The sequence below is a fragment of the Camellia sinensis genome, chromosome 7 (assembly GCF_055761805.1).
Source record: "Camellia sinensis isolate YWXY chromosome 7, ASM5576180v1, whole genome shotgun sequence".
Classification (NCBI taxonomy): Eukaryota; Viridiplantae; Streptophyta; class Magnoliopsida; order Ericales; family Theaceae; genus Camellia; species Camellia sinensis.
In genome coordinates, this window is record NC_138967.1 from 34,870,891 (window position 1) to 34,897,349 (window position 26,459).

At 36.5% G+C, this 26,459-nt stretch overlaps 1 protein-coding gene and 2 long non-coding RNA genes across 4 annotated transcripts; 2 read left to right on the plus strand and 1 right to left on the minus strand.

Annotated features, from left to right (window-relative positions):
- The first annotated feature begins 287 nt into the window (after window positions 1–287).
- On the plus strand, window positions 288–18,040 carry ARPC2B (actin-related protein C2B). 2 transcript variants are annotated; one of them, XM_028210290.2, is made up of 10 exons: window positions 288–1,209; window positions 9,787–9,853; window positions 10,090–10,297; window positions 11,269–11,435; window positions 12,211–12,288; window positions 12,389–12,521; window positions 13,112–13,203; window positions 13,278–13,334; window positions 16,850–16,901; window positions 17,592–18,040. In XM_028210290.2, exons 1-10 carry the CDS (start codon window positions 1,139–1,141, stop codon window positions 17,777–17,779), a joined length of 1,113 nt encoding a protein of 370 aa, XP_028066091.2. In that variant the 5' UTR covers window positions 288–1,138; the 3' UTR covers window positions 17,780–18,040. The 2 variants fall into 2 exon arrangements, with proteins under 2 accessions (XP_028066091.2, XP_028066092.2); XM_028210291.2 differs by lacking the exon at window positions 13,278–13,334.
- Window positions 9,898–20,260, minus strand: LOC114269029 (uncharacterized). The gene is made up of 3 exons (XR_003631491.2): window positions 19,491–20,260; window positions 11,239–11,327; window positions 9,898–10,234 (listed from the first exon to the last, which is right to left on the minus strand). It is a non-coding gene; the product is annotated as an uncharacterized LOC114269029 (long non-coding RNA).
- On the plus strand, window positions 13,452–13,760 carry LOC145795037 (uncharacterized). The gene is made up of 2 exons (XR_014335187.1): window positions 13,452–13,511; window positions 13,554–13,760. It is a non-coding gene; the product is annotated as an uncharacterized LOC145795037 (long non-coding RNA).
- Window positions 20,261–26,459: the final 6,199 nt, after the last annotated feature.

Here is a 26,459-nt window from a genome sequence, read left to right on the forward strand (position 1 = left end):
TTATAGCAAAGATAAGAACATTTATAGAGAAAGAATCAAACCTAAAAAACTTGGTGTTGTGTACTAATCATAAAGCTAACTACCAGTGACCCTTGAGATAATCAAACTCAAGACCTTAAATCATATTTAAAAATCTTACATAATTGGTTAAATTACCCGTTTAATTTCTCTGCAATGTTATTTCTATTTTTCAATTTTTTTGCCTAATTTCATATTGTCATGGAAGTTGGGTTTTATAATTTATAAGTTTAATTTTTTTTTTTGAAATATCTTTGGGTCAGATATAAATCTGATGAAAAAATTTGAATTAGAGTCAAACTCTCTGATAGAGAAATTTAAATTAGAATCAAACTCATCTTTTATCTTTAAATATTTTGAAAATCTCTTATTCATATGATAACATATATATATATATATATATATATCCATATCTTAAGTAATTAAAAAGTGAAATAAAAAATATAAAAGAGAAAAAAAAATAGAAAAATAGAATCAGAGAAGAATGGATGTGCCACCAGGTAAAAAAAAGAGTTTCATCAGATGTTAGAATTGAGAGTTTAGAGTTTTTTAATAATGTGTTTGGTTGAAAGATTTGGGGAGAAATTTAGAAATAGAAAAGAAAAAAATGTGTGAAACTAAGTGAAATGTTGGTATATTTTATTCATATTTCATCTAACTTTTCTCTTTCCCTTTCCAAATCATTCCTTAAATCTCCCAACCAAAAGACCACTACATTTACTTATATATATATATATATATATATAGTATAGATTCATTTTACATGACCAAATATAGATTCATTTTACATGACCAAACAATCTAAAACGGTTCTGTTTTTAACTTCAAAAAAAATATACATATATATATATATATATAATGGAATGAAATATGGTATGATGTTGTGCGTTGGAAACAAGTTAAATGAATGAAAGACAGAGATAGATATGGATGTTTTTGATGGGTAGGTATGTCGTTGCTTCAAAGGTTTGCTAAACATGATTGCAACATAGAACTTAAATTGCACTCAAAGTTGTCTTCTATCCTACTTGACTCAGAGTGCAGTGGTGCATTTCTTTCTTCACCTTCCGTTCCCTCCTTATATGTGAGTGTGCCCGTGTGTGTGTAGAGAGAGAGAGAGATGGCAGGAGGAATGGCTTGCTTTGAGAGGGCATCCCCAGCACTGAAGCAGATTCTGCTCAAATTGTATAGGTGAGAATTACTACTCTCCTATTAATATGTTTTTGGATTAATTACACTTTGAATCCTATACTTTTAACTTAAATTTCACTTTAATCTCTATAATTTTAATTTAATAATTTAATCCACACTTTAAATCTAGTTTCAATTCCTACGTGTACACCTTAAGATATTGACAAATACCCCAACAATCGTTGATTTTAATCTCCAACTTGAATGGAAGGTGGACCAAACTGAAACTAAATTTGAAGTGTAAGAATCAAATTGTTCAATTTAAAACTATAGGGATCAAAGTTAAATTTAAACTATAATGGTGAACAATGTAATTTATCCTTCTCTCTCTCTCTCTCTCTCTTTCTATTATCATTGGAGTATATTGAAGTGCTTGGGCTACTTTTGGTTGCTGGATAAAACCTAAATAAGGATAGGACTATTCCAGAATAAAACGTTTTCACTATGTGACTTAGAGGATAGTATGTTTCGACGATTAGATGACAATAAAATGCAACTGGTATTCACATTCACAATGGAAACAATCATCAAGAAGCGCAAAAGAAAAATTATTCCAATGTCCTATATGCAAATTTGCGCATAGTAGGGCTATATTCTGTAACAAAACCACTTCAAACATAATGCAGAACTAGGTTTCAAGTGGAGAACCCTTTGATGGTAATATGTTGTTCAATTCATGTGTGAAAAGGGTGGAGGTAATTTCTCTGTAGAGGGAGCTCTCGCACGTTGGCTGTTTGGCAGACAGGAAAATGTGTTTTCCAGGTAGATTTCCAATGATGGGTCTTGCAATGATCTAGCGGTGTAGTGAAATGCAAACCTCAAGTATCTTTGTGGCAATTTTTATTTTTATTTTTTTATATCAAATATGGGTTGAGCTGTCCACTCACCAAACACGGCATGTTACGTTAGAAATGGAGAGTAATGTAGACATTTCCTTGACGAAAATAAAAGGTTAATGAATAGAATATCCCTGCATGTGCAATGAAATAAGTCATTAAAAATGGTAACGAGACAAACCGATATCTTTGTGATAGTTTTTGAGAGGATAATTTGTATAGCTAGATTGGGCCAAGCTAGGAAGCATTGTTTCTGAATATTGTGTCGCGTTGTGGGCCAAGTTATGAGCTGAGGATAGCTCGGTGTGGGAACAATGGTTGACAGGTTGATCGGTGAGCTCCAGATGCGGTCAATGGGCGAGCCGAAACCGAGCTAGAGGTAGCCCGGCGAGAGGATTCAAAGCAATTGGTGATCGTGGCCCAGTCAAAGTATTTGCACCAGATAGCTCGGTTAGGCATAGTGAGCTGAGCAAGGTGATAACTATCTCACTTAGTTGGTAGTGAGTAGGGTGTTATCAGGATAGGCACTATCCTTGGGAATGTGATTCCTAGGAGGATTTTGTTAAGAAGAGTTAAAGTCCTATTAAGATTGTGCTAGGCGGAATTTATAAAAACTCATAGCAAGACTTATGCACAAGTATTACAATTCTTACTCTCAAATACGCAGAGCTTATTGTCTATTGTCTACTTACTTACTTAGGCATCAGAGGGGTTTCTTCTGGCACACATCCGCCGGCTAGCTCTCGTGTGTTTTGAGGTAGAAAAGCGACAATGTTTGGATGAGTGCAAACTTAATCAACAGGATTATACGAGAAGATTATTTCGTGCTCGTACAATTAGCGTCGTCTGTGGAAACTATCACAGAGAACAAACCTTTCGATTGAGATTTATTTCAACTAAGTTCAATGACGTACAACGAAGACTTGCCTAATTCTGCTATTGATGGACAAACTCCAGAGGGGAACATGAGGCGCAAAGATTTTCCTTTAGTCTTGCCCATTACAGATGTGGATCCCTAACGGCAAAACCCACGGAGAGGCGCGTGAGAAAAATAGGGTTCAAGTCCTCGTCGCTCTCAAAGCCCAGATAGACAGAGACGGAGAATGGATTCTTAGGTTCTAGAGGATCGCGTAAAGGAGCAAGACAGATTGATAAGGAGAATGGCGACTGACATGGAGATCATGAAGTGCCAGTTGAAACGCAAAAGAATAGAAGGGAAAGAGATCTACGATGGCAGAACGTGTTCTCGCCACTCAGGGGATGGCGACAGGCGAGTCACACCATCGCAATCTAAAAGCATAAGCCTTAGGACATGCGATACATAATCAAGAACCTCTAGGACTCATTACTCCAGATCTGAAAGAACGAGGATTGAAAGGTCTGACACGGAGGGAAGCAATTATCGACCCTTACACACACATTAAACCACTTCTTAGCACATCGAGTTGCCTAGGTTGGCGGAATTGCGGACCGTGCTAGAAGAAAGGGCTCGAAGGAGAGAAGACGCCCAGGCACGCGACCCCTAAAGGGTCTCTACTCTACAGCAACTGGCTCCTTGGACACATGCAAGTGTCGAGGTTGGAATGCCAATATTGCGCCTTGCTTACCAACTAGCAGACAAAGAGTTAGCAAGCTTGCAAAGCTCGCCGTTCGTTCCGGCGATAAAGAACACAACATTACCCTTAGGCTTTCACCAGCCTAAGTTCACAACTTATGAGGGGAAGTCAGACCCCTACATGCACTTTTGCCACTTTCACCAGGTTATGGCCATGCATCGACGGATCAAGGCTCTAATGTGTATCTTATTTCCATCAAGCTTAGGCGACTTGGGCTTGACTTGGTTTGAGAGGTTACCAGAAGGTAGCATCGCTTCATGAGCGCAACTAGCGGAGGCATTTGTTACCAGGTTTAAGACAAACACCAAAACTCTAGTCGATATAGACCAGCTGCTCGACATTGACACGAGCCAGAAAGAAACGTTGAAATCTTACAATAACAAGTATTCGGAGATCTTCAACCAGATAAACGATTGTCTTACCGACCTAGCTATTGCACAATACAAGCAGGGTTTACTAGTGGGTCATAAGATAAGGGATTCAATGACAATGACGTTGCCTTTTACTATGGAAGCCCTGATGGAGATAGTGCACCAACACATTCGAGTAGAGAAAGATGGGGCGCGCGCCAAGGTAGAGTCCGGCACAACAGCGATGCCGAACAAAAAGCCTTCAGTTAGAGTTAACATGGTCAACAATCGACGGCGCAAAAATCTTTGCCCAACAGGGGGCAAAGGGAGTTGGCAGGTTTGACCAACTCTTTCTAACAAATCTTTACCTAGCAAAAGGCAAAAGGGGTTGGCAAGTTTAACCAACAATTTTTTGCACTCTTTGATCGGGATAACAGTTACCTTAGCCAAAGCAAGTTGGCAGGTTTGACCAACAAATTTTTGCACTCTTTGACCAGAATGATAGTTATATCGGCCAAAGCAGGTTGGCAGATTTAACCAAGAAATTTTTGCACTCTTTGACTGGGATGACAGTTATCTCGGCCAAAGCAGATTGACAAATTTGGCCAATAAATTTTTGCCCTTTTTGACTGAGATGACAGTTATCTCGGCCAAAGTAGGTTGGCAGGTTTGACCAACAAAATTTTTGCACTCTTTGACTAGGATGATAGTTATCTCGGCCAAAGCAGGTTGGCAGGTTTGATTAACAATTTTTGCACTCTTTGACCGATATGACAGTTATCTCGGCCAAAACAGGTTGGTACGTTTGACTAACAATTTTTTTTTTTTTTTCACTCTTTGACTGAGATGATAGTGCCAAAGCAAATTGACAGGTTTGACTAACAAATTTTTGCACTCTTTGACTAGGATGACAATTATCTCGGCCAAAGCAGGTTGGTAGGTTTGACCAACAATTTTTGCACTCTTTGACCGAGATGACAATTATTTTGGCCAAAGCAAGTTGGCAGGTTTGGCCAATAAAATTTTTGCACTCTTTGACTGAGATGACAATTATCTCGACTAAAGCAAGTTCGCAAGTTTGACCAACAATTTTTGCACTCTTTGACCGAGATGACAGTTATCTTGGCCAAAGCAGGTTGGCAGGTTTGACCAATAAAATTTTTGCACTCTTTCATTGAGATAACAATTATCTCGGCTAAAGCAAGTTCGCAAGTTTGACCAACAAATTTTTGCACTCTTTGACGGAATGACAGTTATCTCGGCCAAAGCAAGTTGGCAGCTTTGACCAACAAATTTTTACACTCTTTGACCGGGATAACAGTTATCTCGGCCAAAGTAAGTTGACAGATTTGACCAACAAATTTTGGTACTCTTTGATCGGGATGACATTTATCTCGGCCAAAACAGGTGGGCAGGTTCAACCAACAAGTTTTTGAACTCTTTAAGTAGGATTGTAGTTATCTCAACCAAAGCAGATTGGTAGGGTTAGTGTAAACTGAGTTATTCTGCTCGGCGAAACACAGAAAGAACGACTCGTCGTATGATTGCAAACTCGAAGGATTTATACGTTGAAGGAAAAAAGGCAGGTTGTTCCAATTTTTGGAAGGTACATGACAGTTGTAACAGGAGAACAGGGCTAATAGGGGCACGCCACGTGTCCTAGGAATGACATCGTGTCAGATATGCCGGCGTAGTGGAAGGACATGTTGAGTAACATAAGACATGTTGGGACTGAACGAGTTGTGAAATCGAACAACTTCTCTAGCTTGGTAGAGTTGAGCGTTTTTAGCTCGACTGGAGGAAAGTAATTCTAATCATGCTTCGCATATAGAATTAAGGGGCAATTGAGAGGGTAATTTGTATAGCCAAATTGGGCCATGCTAGGAAGCATTGTTTCTAAATATTGGGCCGCATTGTGGGCCAAGTTACGAGCTCAGGATAGCTCGGTGTGGGAACAATGGTTGACAGGCTAGTCGGTGAGCTCCAGATGCGGTCAGTGGGCGAACTGAAGTGCTATGTCGGCCACATAAAGGAAGCCAAGCTAGAGGTAGCCCGATGAGAGGATTCAAAACAATTGGTGATCGTGCGGCCCGATCAAAGTATTTGCACCAGATAGCTCGGTTAGGCGTAGTGAGCCAAGCAAGGTGATAAGCATCTCACTTGGTTGGCAGTGAGTAGGGTGTTATCAGGATATGCATTATCCTTGGGAATGTGATTCCTAGGAGGACTTTGCTAAGAAGAGTTAGAGTTCTCCTAGTTTTTAGTACTAAGATAGGCATTATCTTTGAGAATGTGATTTCTCGGAGAACTCTACTAAGGAGAGTTAGAGTGCTACTAGGATTGTGCTAGGCGAAATCTATAAAAGCTCATGGCAGAACCTATGCACAGGTATTACAATTCTTACTCTCAAATGTAGGACAATCTTCACTGTATTTAAAAAGATTTAATTCTGTTGTGTACAAAACAACAACCAGAATATAAAGAAATAAAGAAAAGGAGAGAATATGTTTGATTACAAAAATCAAACTCGAAATAAAAAATAAATAAATAAAAACAGATTTTATTTTGTTACAAAAACAAAATTAAAATCTGAATAAATAAACAAATAAAAACAACACTGAAAGTAATTAAATAACTTACTTGATTTAATTTCTTCGAATTATATTTCTGATCAAGTCCAGTGTTTAACACTGTGTCCTTAAGACAGATTCGTCCTCTCCACGGTGCTTTCAGAATTCGGACGTCTATCTCCCAGGATGAAATGATCTACCACAAACAATAGCAGCACTACTAATTGTTTGCCTTACGAACACACTAAGTGTTTACACTCTTTCTTTTGAAAATAAAATGCAGCAAGATGAAGAATAGAAAACAGAAGTGAAATACGAAATTTCTGAATGCAAACATCAAATGAGGGTGGTCCTATTTATAGATGTGAAGGTGGCTCTTCATTTTGAATTAAACAGGTATGTAGCTCTTGGTTTTGAATTGAACAGGTATCATACCTGTTGGGTTTTGAATTCAAACAGATTTGAATTAATTCAAACAGATAGTAAAACGGGAAGGGCCCTGTTTGGGTGTGCATTAATTCCAAAACAGTTTATTTCTGTTTGAAACCGGGAAGGGCCCTGTTTGGATGAACAAAAAATCCAAACTAATTTAATTTGAATTCTGGATTTTATTTTAATAAAAAATAAAATTAAATTCAAATGTTTTTTGCCCAAAAAAGATTAGAAGCCCAACCCAACCACGCACCCGCGCCCAGCCCGTCCGACCGGACGGCGGCGGCGCGCGCGTGTGTGGTGATTTTTGGGTCCAATGGGTCTAGCCCATTTTGCCCATAACCTCTCCCTCTAAAACACTTGGGTACCCCTTGGGGCACACCCCAAGTATCTCACCCTAAGCCTTATAAACCCTTTCAAAACCTCCCACCAAATCAATGTGGGACAAGCCAATTTACAACCTTAAGGAATTTCCACCAAAACTCCATTTCCATGGAGCACACTTTGGCTTCAATTTCCCATTCACTCGGTAATGGTTTTGAGCAACCAAATATACCACGTGAATCACAACGCGGCATAGAACGCGTTACCACTTTGACCCGAGTAAATTGACACTCGGGGCCCACCTAAAAAATAGACCAAACTTTGAGGAAAAAATAACCATAATCCCCCACATGAATGGAATTTGATGACAACGGAAATGCAACAATATGCAGACTTAACGAAAGAGTATAAGTCGAAAATATCTTGCATCAGGATAGGTAGTTTTCGGCTTTGAACCTGCCCTAGTGATAACCTATCGGACTTACTGGCTAACCAATGGACGCGATGCCTTGAATTGTTCAGCTGTTTGTGTAAGCCAAGACAATAGATTTCACACAAAATATCTTCTAACACATCGTGGTTCTCACTGTTGTGTTCATTTTGGCCTTGAACGCGCCTGGTTTTCATAAGTGTTTCTAGAGAATTTAGCCTTTGCATTCTCATAGAACCGGCCCCAGTTCAACACTCATATACCACGTGAATCACAACGCGGCATAGAACGCGTTACCACTTTGACCCGAGTAAATTGACACTCGGGGCCCACCTAAAAAATAGACCAAACTTTGAGGAAAAAATAACCATTTCCAACATCAAATACGCTGAGCTTACTGTCTATTGTTTACTTGTTGATTTAGGCATCGGAGGGATTTCTGGCATACACCCGCTGACTATCTCTCGTGTGTTTTCAAGTAGCAAAACGACGACGTTTGGAGGAGTGCAAACTTGATCAACAGGATTATATGAGAAGATTATTTCGTGCTCGTATAGTTTTTTTTAATCAAATATGGGTTCAGCTCTTCAACAACCAATCATGGCATGGTACATTAGATATGGAGAGTGTAGCCATTTTCCTAAAAAGAATAAAAACACAGACACAAAAATTAGGCTAATGAATAGAATATACTTGCATTGCATGTGCAATGAAATTAAGTCATTAACATAGTAATGAAACAAACAGAAAACCTAAAAAAAATTTGCACATCTGACTTGATTCACTCATTAACAATCCGTTTTGAATGGATGATTTAGAGAAACAAGAAGTGAAACCCCCCAATTAACTGTTTCAATTACTAATGTTGTGCGAAATTGGATAGAAGGACAAAAAAAACGAAGAGAAAAACACCTATCTTAAAACCCACTTTTTAAATCTCCTCTAAAGGTGGAGAGATTTGGAGAAAAAATAAACCAGCTGAATGCTAACATTTTAGAATACCAATAAGTGTATTTGATTTAAATTTTTTGGATTAAGTTTTTTAAAAATTGAGTTTTTTGATTTTCGTGCTTTTTTGTTTTTAATGAATATTTTTAAAATTTTAAACATTTTTTTTTTACTTTTTTAGATACACCTTACTTAGATGTATCTAAAAAGTAAAAAAAAATGTGAAAAAATATTTTAAAAAATTAAGAAATACATAAAAATACAAAAGATGTACTAAATTCTTGTAATTTTTTTTATATTTTTGGTATTTAGTGAATTTTTAAAAGATTTTTTTTACAATTTTTTTTACATTTTAGGTGTATTTATGTTAGGTGTGTCTAAAAGGTAAAAAAATTGCGTAAAATATTAAAAAAATTCAGTAAAAACAAAAAAACACAAAAAATAAGAAGGTAGAATTTTCTGAAAACTGTTTTTAAAAATATGAAACCAAACATTGTGAATATTCTTCATCTAAATACAAAAAATAAAAAGAAATGACATTGACAAAGTTTATTTTGGTAAAGCAACATAACGAACTCTATTTCTTTTCTCTTATGTGGTCTAATCAAACAAAATAGGAAAACACCAATTTTCTTTTTTCCATCTCCAAACTTAAGTAATCCTTTATTTTCTTGTCCCCCCTAGATTCCCAAACAAGAGTAAGTTTGATCTCTCATAGTAGGACTTTATCCATCACTTTCATCAATGTGTTAGATACAATTTATAAATACCATTACCAATGCTTCACATTGGATTAAATTGCTTTCACTATTTTACCATATATCTTGTATTTTAATCACAAAAACTTTGGTTTCTCATAAAAAATATAAATTTAAAAAAGAAAAAAGAAAAGAAAAAAAAAAAAAAGGAAATCTGGAACCATACTGACTAGAGAAATTACACAAAATATATCTATCTATCCTATTTGTCACCATCACTTTTGGATCAACCACATCGGATCTACAGAAAACTTCACAAATCTTCAACAAAGTTAAAACCAATTTCATGATCAGCATTCTTTCTTTTGTGCAGTGCTGAAAAGCCTATGGAGCTTGATCATCACTTGCATGAATTTGGGTCCGTGGAATATCACATTCAGGTAAAAGTTTGGGAAATCCTAGCCTAGTGAAACTCACCAGTATTTTGATCAATCTTTGCATTCTAAATTCTATCCTTTTGCTGTTTGATTTGAACGGAACAAATGATCTCTTACCATATCCTTGTATCACATGAATCACAGTGACTATCCTATTATGCATCATATAATCAGATAATAGAAATATGAAAAGTTTTAGAAATGTTCATTCTGAGTGTTATTCCCATATTGTTTAACAGTCTTCAGCATCAGATCCATATAATACTTACTTGTCGATATCAACACCACTGCTCTCCCACGGAATCCTGCTTTCAAATGGGCTTCCACATTCTACTATAGAGATGGTAAAGGGAATTTCTTCTGATGTTGTAGAGATTGTTGAACCTGCAAGAGAAGGATATCAGCTTACTCTGAAACTTGACTTTGCTAGAATTCCAAATGGCAAAGGTTCATTATTTTTCATACGATTTCATTTTTTATTTTTTCACTTGTACTAGATTATTGCTTGAATTATCTCTTACCATTTATAGTTACTACTGTTCATTATTATGGGTATAATTGAAACTTTGCTTATAACTGTAATCAGAAATATATATAGCGGTGTCACTTTTGGAGGTTTATTTAAAAATAAAATAATTATTCATTTTATTGCTGAGAAACAGAGAAGAAGAAAGATGGTAATTTCCCACTGTTGGGAATTAGAATGACAGTTAAAGGTTCAAACAAATATTTCTTTTCGAGCACATGCTAGTGGTGCAGTGGAAAAGCACCAGATCTCTTGGGGTCAACCAACTCACGGGGTCCAGCCCTGGGATCCCCTTCCCCCATCCCTTGACCAAAAAAAACAAAACTTGTACTTCTTCTACACAAGTCTATCCAGCAACCACAAGAAGCATATATAAGCATTACATAAGCTGATTTTAAACATGCTAACCACCCACAAATATCAAAATTAATGCAAGTTAACTTTAAGTAAAAATATTTTAAATTCTTCATATACACGGTTTTATATGTATATACATATATACAATTTAGTTATGTATTGATATTTATTTCTCTTTTAAACACTATGTATGTAGTTTTATTTGTATAAACATATATAAAACTATACATTATGCCAAATAAAGTGAATCTTATGATTCATGATTCACTATTTTGGCAAAAGGATTCATGATTTGATGATAATACTCCCAACCATTAGATCATTCCTCAAGATTCCTACATGATCTAATGGTTGGAACTTGGAAGTACTTTGAGACAGATGACAGGACCTGGGCCATTTTGAAACCGACCACCAAAATAGAAAACTAACATGAAATTAGTGTGGAAGAAAATGATGTTTCTACAAGTACTTATGCAAAATAAGGAAACTATTACGAAATGCTTACTTCATTGTGTCAGTATGTGTTTTCTTCCAGAATCCATGAAGATAATCACAGAAATCTCCACAGTGCAATCAGTAATACTGAGCTCTCAGCTGAAAGAAATTTTGAGGAATATTAGTTCTCAGGATGCACCTCAATGGATCTACAGACCAATCAAGCTCGTGTATCACCCAAGAGAGCCTTTCTTTGTAATCAAACAGGTACGTCTATGCTTTGGGAATAAATGAAATGTCAACAGAAGCAAACGAGACGGTTAAAGACACAATGAATAAACAAGCTAGCAATTGTTCGTTAAGACAAACACAGAGATATGAAATCTTCAACTTGATAAAAACTTTAAGTCGGAATCAAATTTAAGAACTTAAATTTGCAAACATAATTACTTCTTGAAAATTTGACTATTCTTGAGAGCTAAATCATGTTTTTGAGAGCTAAATCAATATATATATATATATATATTTAAAAAAATAGAGAATGCAAGGAAATAGAAAACACATAATTATGGACCTCAACAATTCTCCTATGAAGTAAAAATATTAGTCTTAATTTTTTTTTTTTTTTGATGGAAGAATAGCATATTTTTCTAGTTCAAGTAGCCTTTTAATGCTTCAAGGTATGTAAAATAGGTCCCGAAGTTGAATTCCAAGCTCTTTGAAATTTTCAATCCCATGATTTTTTTTTCCCAGCTGCTGTTTTTTATTTTTTATTTTTTAATATAAACTCTTTAACCACTCAATATAAATCTGATAGTTTATTACACCAAAACTATATAAATAGACAGATTGTTCTATTATCTTCTTCGATTTTTCAAAGTTGGAATTTATGGCCCTAATAACATATCTAACTGGATAAACATCCAAACTGTTAACGATTGGCAACCAAAGCTGTTCCACTTTCAATATGTACAAATAATTCTACGCATGGTTTAGTGTTGTTTTAACTGCCATAATGAAAATCAGCCTGTTTGTTTGACAGCCAGCAAAAATTACTGTAGTATTCCCAATGCGCTTCAAAGAAAATACGGATGTGATAATTGCGACAGCCTTCTTTCAGGTTTGTAGCAAATAATCATGAGATGAAAAGATTTCTTATGTGCCAAACATTGAAACAAAAAGGTCTTAATATTCATGAAATAATAGAATAATTTTGGCAGGAACTGATGGATGTGGGAAGTTCAAAACAATGGGCTAAAGCACCTCCTTGCACCTGGTCCCCCATTCCACCCCCTGAGTTAAGAGGAGAGCACTTGGAAGACTTAAGCACCAATGGAGGGTTTGCCACTTTTGGTATTGACTAAAGTTGCCATATCAATGTTTACATAGACTCCTCTAAACATATGAAGTACCCATATTGGACATGCAACACTTGAAGAGTATGGGATATTGTCTGCATGTGCACTAGTGGCATTCACCTAGCAAGAAGATTTAATAATTTGAGTTTACCATAAAACAATGCATACAACCCCATATTACGCATGCAGTGCTCCATGGTCCCTTCTAAATACTATTTTACATTAAAAAACAAAATAAGTATATTAGGAACTATGAATATTTTTCCGAGTCCCTGTGACCATGAACATAGAAATTAGATGAATTGGACACATACCAACACTATATCAAAACATTGTGTCATGCAGCTATGAACCATATTCAAATTATTTCAGGAAAAAAAGAATATACATAAAATATCATAAGAAAGGACCCAAATACTCAAAACATGAACTACTAATGCAAAACATGTAAGCAAGAGATCCATCTTCAGTCGTGTTTAGTAACATTGCGTAAAATTTTAAAAACAGACTTGTCTTAAGATACATTCACAGGGCAGAAGTTGAATTGGCTACATCTAATGCACTTTTTTTATGACATATTAACAGATATTTCTTCACGTCATGTTGAAGGCAAAAAGCTAGACAAGACCGTGTGGAGCCTACTGAACTTCTATGCCTTTGTAAAAAATCATGTAAAGGTAAAATATTTAACTATTTGTAAATCATTAAGCATTGATTTTCTTATCTTAAAGCTGATGAGATTCTTAAACAGTGCACCAGAAGTTTTATACAGAGAAGGATGAGAAACCGTTTGGAAAGTCTAGTTGAGGTAATAGGACTTATGCCTTAAAATTAGCATCATGGTTTGTAGAAATTTAATGTATAAAGAGAAATAGAGAATTGTATTATTGATTGATGTTTATATTGATATCTATTACAATGATTCATGATTCCTATATATAGAAGAGGGTGAGTGTGTAGTAGGTAAGGAGTAGGTGAAGTGGAGGTGGTAGTGGTGTAGTGGGTTAGGTTTAGTGGAGTAGGTGAGGTGGTAGTGGTGTAGTGGGTTAGGTTTAGTGGAGTAGGTGAGGTGGTAGTGGTGTAGTGGGTTAGGTTTAGTGGAGTAGGTTTAAGTGGGTGAAGTAGGTGGAGAGTAGGTGGATTTTAACAGCCCCCCGCAAACTCAAGGGGGATAGGAACTAACCAACTTGAGTTTGGAGAGAGTAACAAAACAAGAAAATACATAAAAATAAAAGAGGATAAGAGACACTGAATGGTCGTGTCAGACCATTGGTGAAGACACTGGATGGTGGTGTCATAACGTTGTAGAGGACACTGTATGGGGGTGTCATAACCATGTAGAAGACAGTTTATGGGATCATGTCGGACCGTTGTAGCAGACAATGTGGTGACAGTTGTTGTGACAGTTTACGGAGTCTTGCTGGACCCTTGTAGAAACTAACCGGAATCAATGTCGGGACAGTTTACAGAGTCTTGTCGGACCCTTGGAAAAGCTAACCGGAATCAAATGTCGGGACAGTTTACAGAGTCTTGTCGGACCCATATAGAAACTAACCGGAATCAATGTCGGGACAGTTTACAGAGTCTTGTCGGACCCATGTAGAAACTAACCGGAATCAATGTCGGGACAGTTTACAGAGTCTTGTCGGACCCTTAAAAAGTCGCACCCTCAAAAGGTGTGCCCAATCTTTCAAAAGGCGTGCCCAATCCATAAAAAGGCGTGCCATCAAAAGGCGTGCTATCAAAAGGCGCGCCCACTTCATCAAAAGACGTGCCCGACAGAAAGCGTCGAGCCATCAAAAGGGGCGCCTGACACGCGGCGATGCACGTGATTGACAGAGCGCGTGTCGGCCTCGTCGTCTCTGTCTTTATAAACCAAAGCGAAGTCTGAGGCTTGGAAGCATAACAAACCAGTTGAAACCTCTTCGTTCTCTGTAACATTCTGTAACCAACCCTTCTCTGAAACACTCAGCAACCCAAAAACATGGCTTCTTCTTCCCGTTTAGTTACCCAGAACATAGCCTCTTCTTCCCGTGGTCTGCTCACTCTCTTTCCCGACCTCAACGAGTCAACAAGAGAGATAACTGGTGCGGTGGCTTGTGAACCTCAACCAAACACCTCTGGTTTTGCTCCGTTGAACTTTCCGATGCGGTCGGTGGAGCAAAAAATGGCAGTGCAAACGGATATTGAAGCTAATCAGTATACATTGAAGTCCTGTGTTGAAACTATGACTGCGGTCACAAACTTGTCGCACCGGCTGCAGAGTAGGACAAATGAGGTGCAGCAGTTAAACGCCCAACTGGCTCTGCTCCAACGCATGTATAAGGATGCGCGAGCAGAGATAAGTGTGCTAAAGGCGGAAAATAAGGAGCTGAAGCGGAAGGCCACCGTTATGTTCCGATTTGGAGGTCCGCCATATGCTGTAGTGGAGGAGCAGGGTGGAGTGATCGTGCCCAGTGGAGTGGGAAACACGGAGGCAACACCGTCAAGGGCCGCCCAGGACGGAGGCAAGAAGAAAAGACCGGCGGAATAGGCGAAAAAGTGAGGTCGGTGGGTGGCCGTCTGCAGAAAAGAAAACAAATCTTGTGGTGTTGTGGTTTGTGTTGTTGTGGTTGCTTTTTTTTTTTTCTTTTTTTCTTTTTTTTTTTTTTTTTTTTTTGTTAAAATTGTGATCGGGGTTGATCTCTGAGATGAATAAAAGATGGTTTGGTGTGCAAAGCTATATGGTATGAATGGAATTTGAAAAAGATTAAAAAATAATGTGAAAGAAAAATAAAGAAAGAAATAATAAAAATATATTTGAAATCAAAATGAAAGATGGGGGAAATAAGGAAAGTGGTTTGGAGAAAATAAATAAAAATAATGGATTTTGAAATCAAACGAAGGAGAGAGAGGGGACAAGCCCATGTGAGAGAAAGAGGGGAAAAATGATAGCCGATGCACCCAAAAATAATCTAGCTGATATCCACAGGCGCTTAGGGGAAGGAAATGGTAGCAAGAGACGGCCAACACCATATATGGCTATAGCAAAGAAATGGAGTATCAAGCTCAATGGGCTAGGATTTAGACCAGAGAGTAAAGCCACTGGTCCTGTTGAACACACACCTCCAAGGCTCAAATAATCAAAACATGCTTCACGCATTTCCTTCCTTGCTTGATCAGGAGATGCACAAAACACCTTATACAGGGCTCCAGTCATTCCTCCACCAGTTAAAGGATGACGCATGTTGAAAGCATCACCTATTAATAGTGCTCCAAGAGTAGGGTAAGGAGCAGCTGGCATACTTCTATTGGGCATTGTTCTAATACTTCCCTTATCAATTGCAGCTATAAATGAATCATGCAGCTCAGGTGGAACCTGGGGAGCCACCAGAGGGAAGCAAAGCCGAAGGCTGCTGCAAAGCCGAAGGCTGTAAAAGCGAAAAAGGAAAAGAAGGCTCCGGCTAAGACAAAAGCTGCTGCGCCAAAAGCTAAAGCCGAAGGCGAAGGATCCTAACAAGAGGCAAATGAGCATGGAGGAGAAGCATAGATTGAGTGTTGGGTTGCAGAGTTTGCCCCAGGAAAAGATGCCACAGTTAGTGCAGATTATGAAGAAGAGGAATTCACATTGGCCTCAAGAGAGAGGATTTAGGCAGTGATGGGAAGGTATGTGTAGAAAATAAGCGGAATAGGTTGAGGTCCGGCGGGCGGCCAAGGCGAGGTTGCCGCCCGCCGGTAAAACGAAAAATACTAAGTGCTTAACCTTGCTCTGATACCATGTAGAAATTTAATGTATAAAGAGAAATAGAGAATTGTATTATTGATTGATGTTTATATTGATATCTATTACAATGATTCATGATTCCTATATATAGAAGAGGGTGAGTGTGTAGTAGGTAAGGAGTAGGTGAAGTGGAGGTGGTAGTGGTGTAGTGGGTTAGGTTTAGTGGAGTAGGTGAGATGGTAGTGGTGTAGTGGGTTAGGTTTAGTGGAGTAGGTGAGGTGGTAGTGGTGTAGTGGGTTAGGTTTAGTGGAGTAGGTTTAAGTGGGTGAAGTAGGTGGAGAGTAGGTGGATTTTAACATGGTTGATTCAAGTCCGATATCATGTGGGTGAACAAAACTCTTTACTCTTATTGTTTAAAAGAGTGGATTCCATTTCCTTAAGTGGACTTCGCCTCACTAATTTAACCAATGAGGATTTAGTCGATTCTTTTTTTTTTTTTTGAAGAATAAATTTAGTCGATTCTTTTGCTTTCACACAAGCACAATTAAATTGAGTTGCTGCTAGATCCTATCAAGGGAAAGTTCAAATTGGTACTTTATTTATATTTTTGCAACTTCCAGGTCCTGCGTAAGGGAACCAGAGAGGAAGATCAACATATAAAGAAGGTTCAAGGTATGCCTTCAGCATATAGGATGACAAATAGAAAGTATAATATTTAAAAATAAAAATTACACTTTTCACCCTCCAACTTTCATTTGAATTTTATTTTGGTTCCTTATCTTCTCATTGAAACAATTAAATCCTAAAACTTCAACAATTAAGTCCTCTTGTTAGTAACCTCTAAAATTTTTCAAGCGAAGTGTTCACATGAGGGCCACATGAACAAGTTTTATAGCCATTAGAAGAAAAAATGATTAGGCAAATTATACTTCGATCTTCCAACTTTCACTTAAATTCCACGGTGGGGTGATGGGAGGGCCAAGCTGAAACACAAATTGAAGTTGAGGACTTATTGTTTGCAATTAGGAAAGTGATAGACTAAAGTGAAATTCAGGTGAAAGTTGGAGGGTAAAAAGTGTAATTTATTGTCTTTAAAAAGAAAAACAGACGGGAGCAGGTTTTCAAAGTAATTTAGCCAAACCCACCACCCAAACCATACAATCAAAGGAAATTGTGGTATTTGACAGGGGTATTTGCAGTATACTTCAATTGACATACTCTTTTCTTCATCCTTTCCAGCAGAAACAAAGTACAGATAAAACTAATGAATGTCATAATGGTGCTTAAGCTGTTGGTTTCAAAATCTCTAAACTAGACTACTTTTCATTAATGTTTTAATCACAGAAAAATGGTTTGATGCAGGATGTAGGTGTATAAGAAAACTAGTAAGTTTCTCCAAATCCAAAACAATAAGGCGAAGATGTGCTTTCACCAACAAGATCAAGAGAATCCGCTCCAGAATTAAAATTCATGCGTTCAGTCGTTTTCGTCGACGATGGCTCTCAATTCCCAAGTTTTCTTCTGTAAAAAAATACAAAAAACTAGACTAAAAAAGGGTGACTCAGTGCACAAGACTCCCACTAAAGCAAGGTCCAAGGAGGGCAATACATACACAACCATATCCGCATTTCTGGTTACATAAAACTAGACTAGTTTATTTTATCCCTAATGAACATATGACACAAGTTTATTGCAGTAATAACTTCGCTAACAACATAGCATGGAGTATGGACATCTATTATTCATTTGGCTGTAACAGTACAATATCAAAATAGTTGAATATTTGAAATTGAAAAATCTAGTTCAAGTAATTTCACCTTAATTTTTTTTTATCAAAATTGAAAAGACTAATTTTGCTTACAGGCTCTTTCACATCACAACTAGGCAAAAGACTAAAAGCATGTAGTATCAAACTCAATGTCTATTCTGTCAAAGTTGAAGCATAATATTATTAGACGTTACAATGCCAATAAACCAATATTTTGATATATTCATTCATCTATTGTGTGAACCAAATTAATTATAGGTGTGGCCTACAACAACATATACCTCATTTTCGGGATGCATAACATTTCCGATTTCTTAAAAATGCAAGAAACTACATATTCGGTACTTACCCCTCCCACTAAAATTTCAAAAAAGAAAATATGCAACGGGCTGCGCAGTGCAACTTTTGTTGAGCAAAAATTCATAATCTCTAGCTAAAAGCATATCATTTTCCAGTTTTTATATAAGCTTTTTTTAGCTTATTGAAGTTATTTCTCTTAACTAAATGCATAAGAGCATCTCCAACGGTTACTCAGATTTTTCACCAAATTTGAGTCAAAAATGACTCATTTTACCAATTTGATACCACTCGCTCCAACGGTGCATTTCATCAAATTTGTGCCAGGGACAACCGGTTGGTCAACCGGCCGGTCGACCGGTCGGTCGACCGGTTAAGCGAAAAATTTTTTTTTTTTTTTTTTTTGATTTTTTTTTTTTTTTTTTTTTGAACTTTTTGAACCTTTTAGTGGTCGACCGGCTGGTCGACCGGTTAGGCAAAAAAATTTTTTTTTTTTTTTTTTTTTTACTGTTTGAACCTTTTTTTCGAACCGTTTGAACCTTTAGGCGGTCAACCGGTTGGTCAACCGGCCGGGCAACCGGCTGGTTGACCGGTTGGTCTCTCCCAACGGTTAGGAACAGTAATTTGGTAAAATGCTTCGCCTGTTTTCATTTTGGTACAAGATTTGCTGAATTGTGGATTTGATATCAATTTGGTGAAACGGTTGGAGCTCAAAAAAGTGACTTTTTCATCAAATTTTGAATTTGATATCACGTTTGCTGAAGCGTTGGAGATGGTCTAAGTTGTACCAAACAATCTTTTTTTTTAAAAAAAAAAAAAAAGAGTAATAAGAAGCTACAGTAAGTTACACCATATTGCATTAAGTCACACCATTTCAAAGTAGCAGTTTAATCCAAGTCCATGAACTAAAAGGGAATGAGAAATAAGAATAAAGAGTTGTTTTGGGTACACTACAAAATGCACTTATTTATCTTTTTATTTTTTTAGGCACATTATTTTTCTATTTTTTTACGCATCATATTTTTAAAAGATCAAAAAATAATTATTTAGATTATTTCAAACACCCCTAAGTCGATAGGTCAATTTTCATGTACACAATAGGAGTTTTCTTTGATTCTAGTCACAATCATAACAAGTTTTGAAAAAAATAAAAAACTCAAATAAAAGAGAATCAAAGTGATCTGAAAAAGAATTACCTCAAAGATCCTTCAGCTTCCGGTAGAGCATTTGGAAACTCTCATATATCTGAGTCCCTCAACGATTTCTTCAAACCCTAGAATTGGAATGTAAGTAGCGTCAACGCCGTCGAAGAATTGATGATAATGAAACTCAATGAATTTTTGATAAATCTCATATTATTTTACATCAAAAATGTTAGAGATCAAAAGTTTAATCAAAATTTTTATTGGAAGGGACCTATATGATGTGTGCCTCAATTTTATATGAGATATTTTGATAAAAATTTTAGTAAAATTTTTGGATTTGTAGCATTATTTCGCACAGAAAATATTATAGATCCTAAATTTTTAATCAAATAAATGATTAAATGTTTCACAAGAATATACCTCACATTTGATCATTTATTTGATAGAAAATTTGAAACTATTTTTCGTCTGAGATTATAGCTGAAAAGAAAAATGATGGGAAGAAAGAAATTAAGAGTAACTTGGTGAGTGGTTGTGTAAATAACTTAATCAATTAATTTTTAACCATTTAAAAAAAATAAACTTTATCAAATAGGGTTGTTTCTTATATATATATATATTATTCATTTTTTTTACATGATAATATGTTAATGAATTTTGATTATTTTGAGCAATTTTAAAAATAAAATCTCATTTATATAGTTAAGAAACTTTTTTTTTCAAAAATTCACAAGGGGTCAAAAATCTTTTAAAAATAAAATTGTCGAATGTAGTTTTACATTATTACATTGCTTAACCAAGTTAGGCTTAGGCAACCAAGCAGGATATGTAGTCAGGTGGCCGGTCTATTTAGCACGACATAGTTCACACTCGGAATAGGCTAAAAGATTGTTTAGAATGAGCTAAATAAATGTATTTTTTATTTTTTTATGAAAAAATATATAGAAAAATAGAGAGGTAATGTGATGAAAAAAAGATAAAAATATGAATTATTTTACAACAATGATTTAGACCACTAAAAAATACATCATAATAGCACTAATGCATTGGGAATGGTAAAAAAAAAAAAAAAAAATAAGGCATAGAAAGTGGGCGGGGCACACTGCCACATCATTAGTGCTCTTTTTAGTACTCTATTTTTAGTGCTTCCAAGTATTTTTCATTATTTTAAGGATGCCAAACTTGACTTAAGTCAATGATAAGTCTACATTTGATATGATATTGCTTACCACTCTTAAAAAAAATTGTTGAATAGTAGAGCAGCATGGGTAAGTGGTTGCCCAATATTCTCAATGGTAAAATGAGTGAAACCCCAATTTTGGAGATTTTCATGACCTCTAAAATAATTTGGACCGTTTATATGTGTTGTTTTTTTATTTTTTAGTTTTTTCTCTCTCACATGAATGGTTAGATCCTTTTAAAAGTTATGGAGATTTTTAAATTTAAGAGTATCAATCATTGTTCAATGTGAAGGGATCCCTTAATCCTCAAATGAAGGTAAACAATCATTAGAGTTAATACTTACATTATACTAATAGTTGACTTAAACACAAGAGTGCCCCCAACTGATCACCATGGTCAATAAGGACTTGCATGTTTGTTGTTGCAGGTCATTAGAGAGTTCACTGGCATTAATGTAAACTATGCTTATCGTTTGTTCTAGTGTAATTCAACTTTTTCTTCACACAAAAATGATAAAAATAAAGATCAATTTTTAGATATATATGTATATATATTTTTCCCTATTACAAAGATAATCAATGAATCACAATCTTAATCAATCCAATATTACCAACCAAAAAAAAAAATCTCAAGTTGAATAAAGTAACTCAAATAAATATAGAGTATGATCATGCAAATAAGAAAAGTCCAATTCAGATCCCTAGAGCTGTAAGGGTTCTGGTCAATGTTGCAAACATTACATTAACCTTCTTTCGATATGGACATTAGTGGTTGAAAACACACGGTTTCTCATGAGGTTGTCACAGTCCACCAGAGCAACCATCTCCAAACATGAGGTTCATTCACATGACATGTATGCGGTGTAGGAATTAGGAAGAAGCTATATTATGGCACATTCTTTGACCATAGAGAGAGAGCCTCATTTGCACTTTCTTTGTTCATCAATGTTTTTTACACCATCTAAAATTCAAGCAAACTTTTCCCAAAAGTACTCAAATTCAACGGCTGTGATCTTCTGATCTATTGTCAGGGAAAATATGTGATTTCTCACAAGTAAATCAATCAATGGGAATAAAAACTAATGCGGAAAAATTAAATAAAAAACAATACAAGAATTTTACGTGATTTCCTCAATGTGAAGTACGTCCACGAGATCGAAATCCAATTTCACTATCAACCAAATAAGTTTCCAAACGATTACAAACGAGATACAAATGGTCTCACAAAATCACCCTTAGGTGAATTTCAAATAATCACAAATAAATAAGAGAAAAGATCTCACCAAATAGATAAACAAAATCTTTAGAACCAGAGTTTAAGAAGATCCAAAATAACGAACCAAATCAACTTCAGAACAAAGGCAACATAAACATAAACAAATCAACCACCTTGACAAATCTTCACCAATTTTAAATCTTCGGCACTGTTACCGAACCAAGGCACTAGTATGGCAGCCGCACACTTTTTGGTAAAAAACCAATCTCACTATCTCAAATATTGAATAATATATATATATATATATATAATTGGGTATTGGGTTTTGTAATCAAACCCTAATTATTATCAAATTGAATTAGGTCTATAAAAAATTAGATATAATATATATAAAATATATTATACCCAAACCAAACCAAATTAAAATTCTTTAACCAAAACCAATTGGGTCCCACACTCCAATAAGGAGGTATATCCAACAATTCTCTCCATACCGACTTAGGTGGAGACATCAACCATACCCGCCAAAGTTCGACATTTCAAATGTTTGTCCCGCGACAAAGTCTTTGTCAACATATCCGAAATACTATTGTCTGTGTGAACCTTTTCGAGTTGTAACAATTTCGAATCTAACACATCACGAATCCAATGGTATCTCACATCAATGTGTTTCGATTTCGAATGAAAAGTTGAATTTTTACTCAAGTGAATAGCACTTTGACTATCACAATAAAGCACATACTTCTTGCTTCAAACCCAACTCTTGCAAAAATTTCTTCAACCGTAATTCTTCTTTGCAAGCTTCTGTAATGGCAATAAATTCAGTTTCGATAGGTGAGAGAGCAACACATTTTTGTAATTTAGATTGTCATGCCACAGCTCCCCCTGCAAAAGTCATCAAATACCCCGAAGTAGATTTCCTAGAATCAACATCACTGGCCATGTCAGAGTCTGTGAACCCATCAAGCATCGGTTTACCATCCCCAAAATACAAACACACATTCGAAGTCCCTCGAAGATACCTTAGAATCCATTTTACCGCTGCCCAATGTTCTTTACTCGGATTAGAGAGAAAACGACTCACCACACCAACGGCGTGAGCAATATCCGGCCTTGTACAAACCATGGCGTTCATCAAAGAACCAACTGCTAAAGCATAAGAAACTTTCAGCATCTCTTCTTTGTCTTTCTCACTTGTAGGACATTGATTCGAACTAAGTTTGAAGTGACCCGCAAGTGGACAACCAACCGGCTTTGCTTTATTCATGTTGAACCTCTCAAGAACTTTCTCAATGTAGCTTTCTTGAGACAACCAAATCAGTCCCTCTTTGCGATCACGAACAATTTTCATACCAAGTATTTGCTTTGTCGGCCCCAAATCTTTCATAGCAAAAGACTTGCTCAACTCCAATTTCAAACTGTTAATCATGGTAGAATCTTGACCAACAATTAACATGTCATCAACATAAAGCAAAAGAATAATAAATTTGCCATCCGGAAAATTTTTCACAAACACACAATGGTCCGAAGTGGTTTTAGAAAAATCATTATTCATCATGAAAGTGTAAAATTTTTTGTACCATTGTCGCGAGGCTTACTTGAGACCAAACAAGCTTTTCTTCAATTTGCAAACAAATTTCTCTTTCCCTTTTTCACAAAACCTTCCGGTTGCTCCATGTAAATTTCTTCTTCAAGATGACCACGAAGAAATGCGGTCTTCATATCAAGTTGCTCAACTTCAAGGTTCGTACTTGTAGCCATGCCAAGTATAACCCGAATAGAAGACATCTTTACAACCGGTGAGAAAATCTCGTCAAAGTCAATACCTTTCTTTTGCCCAAAGCCTTTCACAACAAGATGTGCCTTGTACCTCAGATTCTTGCCATCATTCTTCAATTTGAAAACCCATTTATTTTTCAGAATTTTCCTCCCCTTAGGCAACTTCACTAAGTCATAGGTGTGATTTTCAAGTAAGGAGTTCATCTCCTTTTCCATGGCCTTTTTCCAATCACTTTTCTTTGTATGCTCAATTGCTTCTTGGTAGCTCTCTGGCTCCCCTTGATCAGAAATCAACACAAATTCATTGGGAAAATACTTTCTTGAAGGTTGTCGGTCTCTTGTAGATTTCCTCAACTCAAGTTGTGGTGGCGGTTCTTGAGTTGGATGTTCTTCCTCAATTTCTGGCTCAACTTCATTAGAATTAGCATCATCCTCTACATCTTCAATAGGTGGCTGCACATCTCTCCCATTTTCATCATCAACTGAAGATGAAGGAGATGGATCCATGTCAATGAGATCACTAGTTTTTGGCTCCGGTTAATCACCTTTGCCAAAGTCTTCAATTATTTGGTCTTCAAGAAACACAACATCACGGCTTCGAATAACTTTCTTGTCGACCGGATCCCACAATCTATAACCAAACTCGTCACGCCCATAGCCAAGAAAAATACATTGTCTTGACTTACTATCAAGCTTGGACCTCTCATCCTTTGGAATGTGAACAAAGGCTCGACAACCAAACACTCTCAAGTGCTCATAAGATACATCTTTGCCGGTCCAAACTCTTTCTGGAACATCACCATTCAAAGGATAGGAAGGAGACAAATTGATCACGTCAACCGTTGTCCTCAATGCCTCATCCTAAAAGGATCTTGGCAATTTAGCTTGTGAAAGCAAACACCCTGTTCTTTCCACAATGGTGCGGTTCATCCTCTCGGCAACGCTATTTTGTTGAGGAGTCTTCTTAACTGTCTTTTGGTGCCGAATACCTTGGCTGCGACAATACTCATCAAATGGCCCAATGTATTCACCATCATTGTCTGATTGGATGCACTTCAATTTCTACCCCGTTTCTCTTTCAACCATGGCCTGAAAAAGTTTAAATACTTCTAGAACTTGATCTTTAGTTTTTAGTAGAAAAGCCCAAACTTTCCTTGAATAATTATCAATGAAAGTAACAAAATAAAGTGCACCACTATGTGTTCTAACTTTTAAAGCACCACAAACATCCGAATGAATCAAGTTCAACACATTTTCTTTTCTAGAAGCAATATTTTTCTAAAAAGAAACTCTATATTGTTTACCTGCCCAACAATGAACACAAGTTTTAAGATGTATACCTTTCAAACCGGGTAGAAGCTCTTTCTTGAACAAAACTTGTAGCCCCTTTTCACTCATGTGCCCAAGTCGCTTGTGCCACAATTCAGTAGAAGTATTATCTTCAAGTGCATTGACAACACCTTTACAAATTTTTCCTTGCATCGAATAAAGTGTATGAGTCTTCTTGCACTTAGCCACCACCAAAGAACCCTTTGTGAGCTTCCATATTCCATCACCAAATTTGTTGTTGAAGCTTTCATCATCTAGCTTCCTAGTAGAGATCAAATTGAGGCGAATGTCGGGAACATGCCTCACATCTTCAAGCAACAACTTGCAGCCGAAATTTGTTTCCAAGCAAACATCACCCATGCCAATAATCTTGGACAAACCTTCATTATCCATTCGAACAGGACCATAATCTCCTTTGGTGTAGGTAGTAAAGAAATCAACTCGAGAAGTCACATGAAAAGAAGCATCGGAATCAATCACCCAATTGCTCTCTTGACCCATAAAATTGATACAATCATCTTTACAAACAACCATGAGATCATCGGTAATAACTACCATTGTGTCTTCTTGCTTCTTATCCACACTTTTGTCATGCCTTTTCTTCTTGTTCTTGAGCTTTCGGCATTCTCGCTTCATGTGCCCTTTCTCATGGCAATAATAGCACTCAATGTCTTTCTTTGAAAAAGAACTATCTTTTGATTTGTCACGGCTTTGATCACGACCATGAGGAGTCTTACTCCTCCCTCTTGTTTTGCTTCGGCCTCTCACAACAAATACTTCTGAATGAGAAAAACTCGCTGATTTTCTTCTAGTTTCTTCATTCAACAGGCTACTAGTGACTTGGCCCATTGTGACAACTCCATCGGGTGCCGAATTACTAACGGTCACAACCAAGGTCTCCCAATTTTCGGGCAAGAACTAAGTAGCATCAAAGCCTGTAACTCATCATCAAAAACAATTTTCATAGAAGCAAGTTGGTTAACAATACTCTTTATTTCATTCAGATGTTCCGGAATAGGGCTGTCCTCTTTATATTTTGAATTAACCAACTTACGAAACAAAAAGGCTTTATTTGTGATTGATTTCCTATCATAAAGGCCCTTTAATTTTTTTTCCATAAATCATGTGCTGAAGTTTCAGTAGCAACATAATGAAACACACTGTCATCAATCCATTGACGGATAACACCAACGACTTTTCGATTAAGCCTATTCCATTCATCATCTTTCATACTCTCGGGTTTGCCACTATCACCCTCAATGGGTCCATACAAATCTTTATAAAATAATAGGTCCTCCATTTTAGTTTTTCAAGTTACCCAATTGCTTCCATTGAAGCTAGACATACGACCCACATTCTCCTCCATTGATTTACACAAATAAATAAATCCAAATAAACCGTAAGCTCTAATACCAGTTGTTAGGAAAAATATGTGATTTCTCACAAGTAAATCAATCAATGGGAATAAAAACTAATGCAGAAAAATTAAATCAAAAGTAACACAAGAATTTTACG